This window comes from Lampris incognitus, chromosome 10 (genome assembly GCF_029633865.1).
Source record: "Lampris incognitus isolate fLamInc1 chromosome 10, fLamInc1.hap2, whole genome shotgun sequence".
NCBI classification, from domain to species: domain Eukaryota; kingdom Metazoa; phylum Chordata; class Actinopteri; order Lampriformes; family Lampridae; genus Lampris; species Lampris incognitus.
This window is the reverse complement of record NC_079220.1, coordinates 15,658,949-15,672,241: the sequence shown is the minus strand read 5'-3', so window position 1 is coordinate 15,672,241 and position 13,293 is coordinate 15,658,949. Positions and strand designations below refer to the sequence as shown.

Below are 13,293 nucleotides of genomic sequence, written 5' to 3'. Positions count from 1 at the left end.
AACACAACAAGCATAAACATAGCTGTTCATGGCACATGTTTGCCAGCATTGCTTTAGACCCTTCCAACCCCAGGACTACATTAAAAACAGCCTCAGTCATTCACCCTCTCTCCCTCTTAACCCTAGGGCAAGCAGAGGACCCCCAGAGCACCATGTCTTCCCCCACACCGGACACCCCACTGGACTCCCCGCTCAGCTGTGCAGACCTCACCCTCGACTCCACAGGCGAGCTCACTGTGGAGGATGTCAGGGACTTTCTAACGTAGGAAAACACACTTGCACACACACACACATGCCTATCTGCATACACACCTCTGGTACCCTGGTCACAGACCTGGAGGGGTTATTTTGTAGTCCTCTCCATATGATTTCACCAACATCCAATATGGACAGTATTTTGACATAAAAAAATACTATGAACAATATCCTGTCCCTTCATTGTGTTGTCAGCATGTCATTATACATTGTATACACAAATTCTTGCTCACACACACACTCACACACACACACACACACTATTTTTCAATGATCTTTTAATTCTTTGACATTTTGATATGTTTAAGTGTGTGAATTCATCTGTGTGTGTGTGTGTGTGTGTGTGTGTGTGCACGCAGCACTGTGGATGAGGCAGAGAACAACCTGAGGAATATCCAAGAAGAGGAAGGACGAAATACTGGCATCCTCATCAACTAAACAGGTGAGAACAGACACATGCATACAAACCCAGAAAACTGTACAAGATTTAGGTACCTGCTCAAATACTGCAGTACACAAACACATATATCCCCCCCCCCCACACACACACCTGTTTCTAATGGCTGTCTTCCAAAGTGTGTAAACTTCAAAGGGTTCTTGTGTCTGCCTGCTGCATTCCACTAACAACCCTGTTCTCCACCTTCTCATAAACCTCCTCCTCCTAGGCCTCCTCTCAGTGGAACAGGAGTGAGGGGAGAAGAATTTCCATGAAGTGCTTTTTACACTTTATTTGTCTTAGATGAGTTATTTCTGGCTCCGGTTGTGTTTGCTCGATGCTTGGAGTTGATCCGTGGCTGCGTTAGGCTTTCATCACACTACGGTAGGCTGCACAGGGCCGATTTCTCGACATTTTTACCATCGCTATAATCTTGTGGTTCACCCTGCTCAAGGGTAGAACAACCTGAGGTAGTCGAGGCTCACCATATTTGATAGTATGGCAGATATGTTCACAACACCAAGCAGAGCATCCTTTATTGTGGTTGTATTTACCTGAGTGAATTCAGTTTTTTTTTTTTTTTTTTTTTTTATAGTTTGTCAAAATATGGGTACTATTTAGCAGTTTTGTCTAAACGGTATGTATGCAAGAGATAAAAAAAAAAGAAAAGTGAAAACAAAGGATAAAGGGATAAATGGAACTAGCTCCTCCAACATCCCAGGAGTTGACGTAGCGAGATGTGATTTTTGGACTCGGTCGCTACAGCTGCAACAACTTTTTAATCAGATTGTCCTTTACATAATGATTGTCATCCATCAGCCGCAAGAGTTCCAGTCTCACTGTGCAGTAACTTGTGCAGTTGTGTTATGTGAGGACTATACCCGAGAGGCGTGACGCCTGTGGAGAGGAATCTTCTATCAGCTTGGTGCTGATTAATCCGATCTCCTTCGTATAAATACCATGCTCCCAAAGGAGTCAGAAATGAGATGATGCATGTTCATCTCTCCCTCCGCCAAACATCCTTCTCCGTCACCCCATATTACCTCATTATAAACGCTCTTTCGCCCCCTGGTGGTGCTGTCTGTAAGTACTGATCATGTACCTTTTCTCGTCTTCTTGCCATCTTTAATGCTTTTTCTGATTTGAAATATTATCAGTAATTCAGTCAGGAAGGCCATATTTGGAGTAATGCCAAACAACAGTAGGATATATTTAGTAGAAGATGGGGTAATGCAAAGGTTCGGTTAGATATCGTATTCTCAAGTCAAACGTTATAAACGCTTCTCTGTGGAGGAGCCCAGTGCCTCATGTTGTTTTTGTCTGAGTCCCAACATGACAAGAACAGCTGGGACTCTCAGCTGAGACAATGAATTTCTGTAACTCGCATCCTGGGCTGAAGAAACTCGCCACTAAAGCAAACCATAGTCCATGTCTTTTTTTAAAACGAGCTGAAAATGTGTTCCCTTGTTCTCTCTTGTCTGCAGCCTGTTAAGACGTCCTGTTTTTTATGGTTGTTGAAGTGTTGCAGGGAGGTGTTGAAGTGGTCTGGAGGGACACAACTGGATGGAATTGCAGCGCTGGACAAACACATGAACAGAACAGCAGTGGCTACACCGCCCCCAGCCCCCCCCCCCAACCCTCACACCTGCTGTAAAGTCCCCAGCTAGCACTCCTCTCTCAGCACCTTCAACTGTCTCCCAGCACCCTGGCACAAATTGGGGGAGCAGCCTGTAAGTGGATGGCAGATAACAGAAGAAGAAAAAAAAACAACAAAACTTTTCATTTTGGAACCTCCCACAGGTTGGACTGTATCCCTAAATAACCACTTGAAATGTGACATCACTCAGCACATTGATATACAGAGACACACCCCCGGTGAATCCTGTTCCAGGTTTTGACCGTGCCCACCCAAAACAGCATGTTTGGATTCTTCTGGATGGTATTGGAACCGGAGTTTACAGTGTTTTGTGTTTTGGCATGATTCTGTGAGGAACATGCTGAAGACTCTGTAGTCCATCACGGCTTTTTGTGGCGTTGTTCCGCCATGCCCTTTTTCACCCAACGACAATGACCCGTATACCTCCCGGTCATAAACTGGTCCTCGGCCAATCAGAGCGTCCATGGCAAAACCTGTCAGCCAGTACGGAAAGGGCTGCTGTCTCCTGATCTGCAGAGACATTGGTGAGGTTTCTGTATCTTTGCCTTTCTTTTTGCCAGAAGTAATTTTGCCATGTCGGGGGCTGGTTTGAGGGTGTGTTTGTGATCGCCTTACATTTCAAACTGGAACTGGTGCTCATTTGCAAAATAAACCTGGCGATTATTAACATGCACAAGAAGTTGATACAATGGGCCGTGACGCACTCAGGAAAAAGATGAGACGTCATAGCCCCTTACTACATTGGTCGAACTCCTGATGAACTGTGAATCTATAGCAGAGTAAAAGGGAACATTGTAGCATTGAAGAGAGAGAACTTTGTGTATTTTCCTTGTAGTGTAATGAAGATGTTATCGAGGATCTCTGAGGTATTGGGAGTTATAGCATTCCTTTTTAATCTTAGTCTAGGTGTCGGTATAGGCAGCTGGTTTGCTTTTTGTGGACGGTGGTCCAGCTCCCTCACAAAACTCCCAGTTCTGGAGACGTACCATCCCGTGCAGCTGTTTGACTGTGTGATACACATCAAATGGACCCAGTGTTGGTGCTATTTTCAAGATAACAATATGTTGCTGTGGCACACAAGCACACCATCAGCGAGGTTATCCAGATATCTGTCTGCCCTCCTGGTATGACTCAGAAAACATCTCGTGAAGGAACAAACCAAGTAGTAAGAATGAAGGCATTTTGTATTGAAAAGATCTATTAAATCTGTTTTTATATGGCTTTGGTTGGAGAATAGGGTGATATATATATGATATGGATCCACAAGGAGGGGATGGGAGACTCGTGTTAGGTTTACCGTTTTTGACACACTGTGCTTTAGAGGAAGGAGTTTGGGTGGAAGAGAGTGAAGGAAAGCAGGCGGGTATGTGTGACGGAGGGTGAGGAGGAATGAGATAAGACTTGGGGCTGATGGTGTTTAGCCTGAAGTTGACCAGATGCGTGGCTGGTTTCACGGACCTAGATTACTGCTAGATCTGACATCTAATCGAGATTTGATTTTTAGTCCTGTTTCACCAGGCAAATTAAATCGAGTTCAAAATGTCAAGTCTGGATGGAGTTGGAGAAGAGGGAAGTGATGTCATAGGGCTGTGATCCGAGACTCAAAAGTGAGCATTTAAGAGTCAGCACAATGAGCAGGTACATATTTTAAGGCGTGACAGCCATGGTATGGATTCTCGGAAATCTGATGAGTCTTCATATTGATGTCACATTGGCTAAAAAAACTGTCCTCCTCTGCAGGTTTTGTTATGATGATGCGATTTGGCCTTTCTTGTGTTTTCCTCAGAAGAGGACGACAGATTAGGGGGGACAGGTTAAAGATGAGAGAGCCGTGTTTACTGTAAATGTGGAGGAAGTTCTCTGTAGGACCGCCATAGAAATCCAGAGAGACAACAGGACTCTTAGCCAACCTGTTGAGTGTGTGTGTGTGTGTGTGTGTGTGTGTGTGTGTGTGTGTGTTTGTGTTTGTGTGTGTTTCTAAGTTTTCATCCCTCTTTCCTGCACAGGTCTGGTAGTAATAGGATAGTTGAAGAGCAATAGACCAGATAAGCAGATTATTTACGTTTGCCTATCCAACTTTGTTCCAGTGGTGCTGAAATGAAGGTTGTTTTTGGGTCGTCTACAATCCTCTCTCCATCTCGTACCTGGCAACAGGCAAGTCCTGTTGATTGTATTTGTTTAAATCTGTTGGAAGGCTAGGTGTAATGTAATGTGGGATATCGAGATGCTCCTATGTTCAATGGGTTTCTGTAAAGCAGTTTGCTCTGGATAATTCGGGGTTAGACGGAGAGGAAAAGCTTGGATCGCCAGTATTTGAACCCTTCTCTAAGTTTTTAACATGTAAAAATAAAATAAAAAAATAAAAAATCTATTTCTAAGTTTACAGCCTTGTAGTTGAGAGACAGGTTTATTACACCAAGCCAACGAAATTGAGTTTTAGACCTTCTGGTACCTGTCATTCCAGCCGCCTACAAACCGCTCAGTATTTCATGCTTTCTGATCACCTCATGTAAAGAAAAGAGAAAAAAAAAAAAAGGGACCTCATTACTTACTAATGTAGCTGAACAAATAGGAATGGTAATAACTTTTATATTTGTTAGTTTTTTGGGTCGTGTTGACACGCAGAAAAATTAACCTTTTCATGCTACAGCTGGCACAGTTTACCTTTGGATTCCACAAACTTGTTGAATTTGTTAGTTTTCCTTTTTTTGTGTGTGTAGAATTTTCATTGGATCATTTTGCATTTTACGGATGGAAAATGGATGTCAATAAAGTATTTACTCTAACGAACTTGTGCTTTGCATGCTTTATTAAGTTGCTGTTGATGGTAGTGTTTGTAGCTGTATGTGTTGTATTTAAAGATGGGCTTGGCTACTCGGGGCATCCGGGTGGTGTGGTGATCTATTCCTATTGCGTACAAACATGGGGATCGCCGGTTTGAATCCCCGTGTTACCTCCAGCTTGGTCGGGCATCTCTACAGACACAATTGGCCGTGTCTACGGGTGAGAAGCCAGATGTGGGTATGTGTCCTGGCCGCTGCACTAACGCCTCCTCTGGTCGGTCAGGGCACCTGTTCAGGGGGGTAACTGGGGGGGAATAGCGTGATCCTCCCACGCACTACGTCCCCCTGGCGAAACTCCTCACTGTCAGGTGAAAAGAAGCGGCTGGCGATTCCACATGTATTGGAGGAGACATGTGGTAGTCTGCAGCCCTCCCCGAATTGGCAGAGGGGGTGGAGCAACGACCGGAATGGCTCAGAAGAGTGGGATAATTGGCCGGATACAATTGAGGAGAAAAGGGGGGGGGGAGCTTGGCTGAGTAAACTTAATGGGAAATACTAAAGTCTTATGTCAAGGCTTTAGCATTTTTTTTGAATTTGGATAATTTGTGTAATTTAAAGTATTTCCCGTTAAGTTTACTCAGCCAAGCACATCAATGACCCAGCTTACAAATGAAACTAGAAAAAAATCGCTTTTCTAGTTCCATCCTGTTTGTACTGTTACTAGATTTCTTTGAGGTAGAAACTCAACTGTTTCCTCTCCAGTCTCAAACTGTCACTTTCAGAAACAAAAGATGATTGATGATTGGAAATATAATGGCTTATATACATACACCAATCTGACCACACGTTATACAGACGGGGTGTTTCATTTCTGACTAAACAAATGGAACCAGATGTCTTCCGTATGACGTTTGTCTGAATCTCCAATCTGAAACAGATCCATCACTGACCGTATAACTTCCCAGACAGCCAGATTTATATTTATGTTGGACGAGGAGACTCGAGCGAAGTGGATGCATACGAACATGAGGGGTCACACTGTGAGCAGGTCGGTGGGACGGTACGGAAATATCTGGTAGGTAGAAATATTTTTGGTCCTATCAGATTCTGTTCATGTTGTCGTTTGTTATCTTGCTCCCTTCCGGTTGTGTTCGGAGGAGAGGTGCCATAAAATTTCCTTTTATTTTTCCTCCCATACACAAACCTACACCAATCAGCCAAAACATTACAACCAGACAAGTAAGTGAATAACATTGATGTGTTAGAAGCAGGAAAAATGGGCGAGTGTATGGATCTGAGCGACTTTGACAAGGACCAAATTGTGATGGCTAGACGATGAACTGGGGACAGTGGCATGGGCGCCCAAGGCTCATTGATGTGCGTGGGAGCAAAGACTAGCCCGTCTGGTCCGATCCCACAGAAGAGCTACTGTGGTTCAAATTGCTGACAAAGTTAATGCTGGCTATGATAAACAGGTGTCAGACCACTGTACCAGACCAGTCAGAGTGCCCATAATGAATGATCCCTGTCCACTGCCGAAAGTGCATACAATGGACATGTGAGCATTAGAACTGGACCTTGGAGCAATGGAAGAGGGTGGCCTGGTCTGATAAATCACGTTTCTTTTACATGTGGACTCCGGGTGTGTGTACATAGTTTACCTGGGCAGAGATGGCACCAGGATGCACTGTGGGAAGATGGCAAGCCAGTGGAGTCAGTGTGATGCTCTGGGCAATGTTCTGCTGGGAAACCTTGGTTACTGGCCTTCATGTGGCTCTTACTTTGACACATGCCCCCTACCTAAACATCGTTTCAGACCAGGTACACCTCTTGATGGCAGTGGTATTCCCTGATCTCAGAACGTTGAATTAGTTCATCTGGACATGTTTATTAACAGATACGCAAGGCTTAGCATTTTCGGTTTTTACCGATTTTCACTGAAAAATACCCAGATTTTTCGCTCGGATTTTATGTTTCCACGGATTCAAAAGTTGTTCCTGTTCATGTGAGGTTATGTAACAGTGTCCTCTTGTGGCGAAATTCGGCATACTGGATGGCTTTGAAAAATAAAAACCGAATACGCTGAGCCTTGCAGATACGTTTCATAACTCATCTCAGTGACCTCTTCAGTCTAAACTGACTGCAGGTATCCCCACACTTATAAACAATGCAGTTGCATAGCGACCGAAACCAATGATCAGTTTCATATACAAATATTGGTGTGACCATTAACTAGTTTCAGTGGAGTTTCAATGGCCATGTCTACTGTTCAGAGGATTTGGAAATGTTTGCAATCACAGCATTGTAAGATGGGACAGATGTACGCTTTCAGCAGGATAATGCGTCCTGCCACACTGCAAAAATTGTTCAGGAATGGTTTGAGGAACATGACAAAAAAGTTCAAGGTGTTACCTTGGACTCCAGATTCCCCAGATCTCAATCTGATTGAGCGTCTGTGGGATGTGCTGGAAAAACAAGTCTGATCGGAGGTCCCACCTCACAATTTACAGGATTTAAAGGATCTGCTGCTAACGTCTTGGTGCCAGATACCAGAGGACACCGTCAGAGGTCTTGTGGAGTCCATGCCTCGATGGGTCAGAGCTGTCTTGGTGGCACGAGGGGTGTCTTGGTGGCACGAGGGGGACCTACACATTATTAGGTAGGTGGTTTTAATGTTTTGGCTGATCAGTGTATTCTTTGCATATTGCTTCAGTTGCTTGTTTTGTGTTTTTGATCACTTTGATAATTCAAAACTGCCGAACCAAAAGAAGCTGCTTCACAAGCAAAAAGTTCTAGTTAAGAGAAAAATACAGGTTTCATCTTGAGGGCACTATTTGCACTCCTCTTACGCCCATGAACTATATCACAGCCAAACTAGCCCCACAGTATCGGTCACATCCTATTTTGTCCCATAATCAGTGGGTTTGGAAGAGAATAGTTCAGATCCTTAAATTTGACCCCTTTCTTCACTGGTCCGCTGGGATCTGGCTAAATCCCAAGCTCCGTATAGATAAATCACCCTTCCTCTGGAAGTCCTGGTTTCAGAAAGGTATCACAGTCCTAGGGGACCTGTATCAGGAAGAAACATTAGAATCCTTTGAGGCACTTAGGCAGGAATTCGACTTCACATTCAATTTTGGAAGTATTTGCAGTTGAGACACCTGCTGGTACAAATTTTCGGCTACCCCCATCTAGTGGTGACACTCTAGAGAGGGTCCTTAAGATCTTTGGATGTGGTCATGAGGCTTCTGTCTACTATTCTATTATCCTTACAGCCTCAGATTCCAATATATTGACCCTTAAATTGACATGGGAAACTGATTTAAAGGTTTCATTTTCAGAGGCACAATGGGGAAGAATACTTAGGAGTGGGGAAAAAAGTCAAGGGAACTGTGAACAAGGCTGATCCAATTCAAAATTACAAAGAGTCTACTGGACGCCATCTAGGCTGCGTAGAGGGGGTTTGGTGGACAGCTCAGAGTGCTGGACGGAGTTCTGGTCTGCTATCGATATAAAACAAATTACCAGCCTAGACATCCTTTTCTCCTCTACTCTGTTTCTTTTGGGTGACCCTTCCGCATTAAGTGATTTGACTCCGCCGCTTGCAGACTGGATCCAGACTGCACTTATGTTAGGACGGAAACTCATGGTCAAAGAATGGAAAGCCTCCTCTGCACCAGCGCCATCTTTGTGGCACACTTATCTTGGTCAGCTGGCTGCCCTCAAACAGTCATCATATAGGCTGCTTGATAAGGTGGAGGAATATCACTTGAAATGGGGGCAGTACCATTCTTATATATCGAGCGTTTAATGGCGTTTCCAGCTCATAAAAATAACAGTAAAATCTCATATAAAATGCAAATAACAGATACATTTGGTTAGAATACCTGTTGACAAGCAATGCTGTAAACTTTTAAGTGCTCCATCTTTCTGTTCTCTTTTTTTCTTTCCTTATCTCAGTATGTCACTCTAGCTTTTATTTATTTTTGGTCTGGTTATGTTTGTTTCATTTCCATCATATTCTGGTTTAACATCCATATCATTTGTAATTGAAGTACTTGTATCTTTTTGTTTATCGTGGAAAAAAGAAACAATCATAAAAAAAATCCAGAATTGTAGTGACGTGAAACTTTATTTTCATATAAAATACATAAATAGAGCATCTGCAGGTGACATCAGGAGCATGTGCACATAATAAGACGCAAACACACAAACATGTATGACTCAGTCAGACAAGCACACAATTAACCCAAGAGAGAAAAAAAAAAAGGGTACAAAAAGACAGTGGCTGCGGTCGGTTGGTAAATCCGTAGTTTATATCCGACATGTCTCTCGGGCCAGCGGACGCTGCAGCAGTAATGTATTCCCAGATAAGGCTGACAGCTCTAAAATCAGATTAAACTTGACCGTCGATCGCCTGTTAACAAAGACGCTGATCTGAAACCGACAGAACCAGATAAGGCGACTTATCACAGCACATCTTAAGTTTAAATGGTTCAATCGATGGTTCAATCCTTAACCACCGATCGCCTGCCAAGATTGTATTTGAGCCGTCGAGAAAAGAACAGTTTTGTTCCTGAGTGAGAAATCTGAAGCTAAAATTTTAACACTTCACTCTCACTGTACAGTACTGACCGATGAAGCGGTTCAAACAGAAAAGGCAGCAGTTTAGATCTGGATCCTCTGGCTCTAACAGAGATTCGAGTTTTGTATGTCAGGTCTTTTAACAGACTGGGTTATTTCGCGGCTCTGGAAAAGAAATACACAGCGATTCCCTGACCTTTCTCCATGGCCTTTACTCGAAAGGCAATAGAAAAAGCATGGATGAGGAACTTGACGATTTGCACGCAACCTGTGAATTGGACAGTAGGACACGACAATCGCTTAAAGGTTTTAGTCTCTCCCATGATCTATTGATTGCACATTTTAACAACTCTGTCCCTACAACGTAAATTAAGATACAGATGTACATAAACAAGGCTCTTTCCTGCTGCTCCTACATGTGGATCGCGTCTTCTCCTCGGATCAGGAAAACTGATCTGTAAATGAAACTCACTGATGGAAGGGTTTCGGCCGTTTTAACTATCTCATTCAATTGGCTACAAGGAACTCCTTTCCAGCGGCTCACAATGGAAATGAACGTACCACGAAAGTTGCATTTACACAGGAAGAGAACGTGTTTCCCCCCCCGTCTCAGTGTTGTGGCGCACACCAAGATGTGACTTTTCAAGACAGGCTGCCCCATTGAAGTGCTTGTGTTCCTACATTCTATCCATCTCAGATGCTTTACTTTAGTCACTGGACACTCATTTCTTTGGCTCCATCATTATTTGACACTATGGTGGAACTATGACATAAAATATATTGTGTTTTGGGGAGAAAAAGGGGGGAAGAAATCCAGGAAATACTCAAATGTTCCGTATAAATGTCGTATGTGATTCACCACTTTCCAGAGCTCCATGTGCCCCCCCTGCAGACCAGTAATAAAAAGCACACAATAGGCCATACAGGGCTGGCTAGCAAACATTTCTATTTCTGTGTAGATCTACCTTAGATCCCTCTGGCCAGCCTGTCTCAGATCAGTAAACGTGTGGGAGAGGAGGTGAGAAGAGCGATCGGATCAAGGCCGCGGATAGAGAGACCGTGTTTCAACAAAGGCGCCTGGGGGTAAACACACACATACTGAGCAAAGTTCTTCATGACAGAAAAGACGATTACAAAAAACGAGAAAATAACAAATATATAGACAAAATCCCTCAGAAAACAATGCCAGTGCTGCTTCCTGTTCAATCCCTTGATGACAAAACGAACAAATATAATGATTAAAAACGTCTGTTTTAATCCACCTTAGATCCAACTTCAAATGACTTGCGCGAAATGGCATCACAGAACTGGGTGGGTGGCAAACTTATAAATGCAAAGGCCTCGGTGCTCCCCCGTGTGAAATGTAATGGCCATACAGAACAACAATGTCCTCACGCAAGTCAAGTGAAAAACCGGCCAGACAGATCGATATGTTAAGAGGGGACAAAACTGCCTCCCTCGACTCTTTATAAAACATCTGTACACCTGGAACAATTGCAAAACATAAATCTCTTCTCTCACTCAACAATAGTTGTGATATTCAGGCCTGCTGCTTAAAAGCTTGTAGAAAAAAAAAAAGTGACGCTTTGCTGTAGATAGCAGTAGGTGGATAGCCAAGAGCCTCTTGCCCCCTCATATGGTGATGTATGTTGTAGATGGCAGCCAAACTGCAAAATATACCACTGATCTGAAAATCTTAAGGGGAATTCTACTGAAATAGTGTGGATTGTTGTTCTGCTAAGAGTTATCAGGCTCTCCCCAATTGTATCCGGCCAATTACCCCACTCTTCTGAGTCATCCTGGTCACTGCTCCAACCCCCTCTGCTGATCCGGGGAGGGCTGCAGACTACCACGTCTCCTCCAATACATGTGGCGTCGCCAGCTACTTCTTTTCACCTGACAGTGAGGAGTTTCACCAGGGGAACGTAGCACGTGGGAGGATCACGGTATTCCCCCCAGTTCCCCCTCCCACCTGAACAGGTGCCCCGACCGACCAGAGGAGGCGCTGGTGCAGCGACCAGGACACATACCCACATCCAGCCTCCCTCCCACAGACACGGCTAATTGTGTCTGTAGAGACGCCCGACCAAGCCGGATATAGCATGTGGATTCGAACTGGAGATCTCTGTGTTGGCAGGCAACGGAATAGACCGCTGTGCTACCCGGACGCCCAGGCTAGTGGGTTTTAAGCAATTGAAAAGACTGCAATAGATGCCCGGGAAGGGGAGCAAGAAGCTGTTAGGCAGAACCACTGAGCAGGATTGGGGATTGCGGGTGTTCAGGGCTTTGGATAAAGCTGGACTAAGCAAAGACATCTTTTCACTGGTAGAAAACTACATGGCAGCCAAACATCTGGTTGTTTGTTGGGAGCGGGGGCATGTGCTAATTTTTAAATAGGTATGCATGTGCAATCTGCGGTTTGTGTTATGTGTGTGTAGGAGACAATGCCAGAGAGGTTGCATCTGGTCTATGCAGGAGGAGTCTTAAAGGCTCCCCAGGCATGGAAACAGCGTGTGAAGCAGTGGGGCTCGTTTCCCTTCCGGACCAGTCGCAGCTTCCTGGGCTGTTCAGCTTCTTTAGAGCGCATGTGCTGAATGTATACCTGGGGAGGAGAGGAGCAGGCAAGAAATTAGAGTGGAGGACCACAGCACACAGTTTGTTGATGATTGGTGATCGGGTCGTATAGCGACGATTGAAGGGATGATTGACATTTGGTTTTTCCTATGCTGATCTACTACTACTATTACTTTCAGCTGCTCCTGTTAGGGGTTGCCACTGCGGATCATCCGTTTCCATTTCTTCCTGTCCTCTGCATCTTCCTCTGTCACACCAGCCACTTGCATGTCCTCTCTCACCACATCCATAAACCTCCTCTTTGGCCTTCCTTTTTTCCTCTTCCCTGGCAGCTCCATATTCAGCATCCTTCTCCCAATATACCCAGCATCTCTCCTCCACACATGTCCAAGCCATCTCAATCTTTCCTCTCTTGCTTTGTCTCCAAACAAGCCAACCTGAGCGGTCCCTCTAATATAATCGTTCCTAATCCTGTCCTTCGTTGTCACTCCCAATGAAAATCTTAGCATCTTCAACTCTGCCACCTCCAGCTGCGCCTCCTGTCTTTTCGTCAGTGCCACTGTCTCCAAATCATATAACATAGCTGGTCTCACAACCATCTTGTAAACCTTCCCTTTAACTCTTGCTGGTACCCTTCTGCTGCAAATCACTCCTGACACTCTTCTCCACCCTGCCTGCACTCTCTTCTTCACCGCTCTTCCGCACTCCCCGTTATTTTGGACAGTTGACCCCAAGTATTTAAACTCATACTACTTCGTCACCTCTACTCCTTGCATCCTCATATTCCACTATCCTCCCTCTCATTCATGCATATATATTCCGTCTTGATCCTACCGACTTTCATTCCTCTTCTCTCCAGTGCATACCTCCACCTCTCCAGGCTCCCCTCAACCTGCTCCCTACTCTCGCTACAGATCACAATGTCATCCGCAAAAATCATAGTCCAGAGAGACTCCTGCCTGATCTCGTCCGTCAACCTGTCCATCATCATTGCAAACAAAAAA

At 44.4% G+C, this 13,293-nt stretch overlaps 2 protein-coding genes across 2 annotated transcripts in view; one reads left to right on the top strand and one right to left on the bottom strand.

Annotated features, from left to right (window-relative positions):
• The window catches only part of llgl1 (LLGL scribble cell polarity complex component 1), a 54,217-nt gene extending 49,087 nt beyond the window's left edge, over positions 1-5,130 (top strand). The window contains 3 exon segments of the mRNA XM_056287792.1: positions 127-262; positions 615-697; positions 2,212-5,130. Of these exon segments, the coding sequence (XP_056143767.1) occupies positions 127-262; positions 615-693 (215 nt within the window). The 3' untranslated portion in view covers positions 694-697; positions 2,212-5,130.
• Positions 5,131-9,250: 4,120 nt separating this feature from the next.
• The window catches only part of flii (FLII actin remodeling protein), a 37,999-nt gene continuing 33,956 nt past the window's right edge, over positions 9,251-13,293 (bottom strand). Inside the window, exon 31 of the mRNA XM_056287961.1 lies at positions 9,251-12,317. Within this exon, the coding sequence (XP_056143936.1) occupies positions 12,183-12,317 (135 nt within the window). The 3' untranslated portion in view covers positions 9,251-12,182. The remainder of the gene's footprint in view (positions 12,318-13,293) is intronic.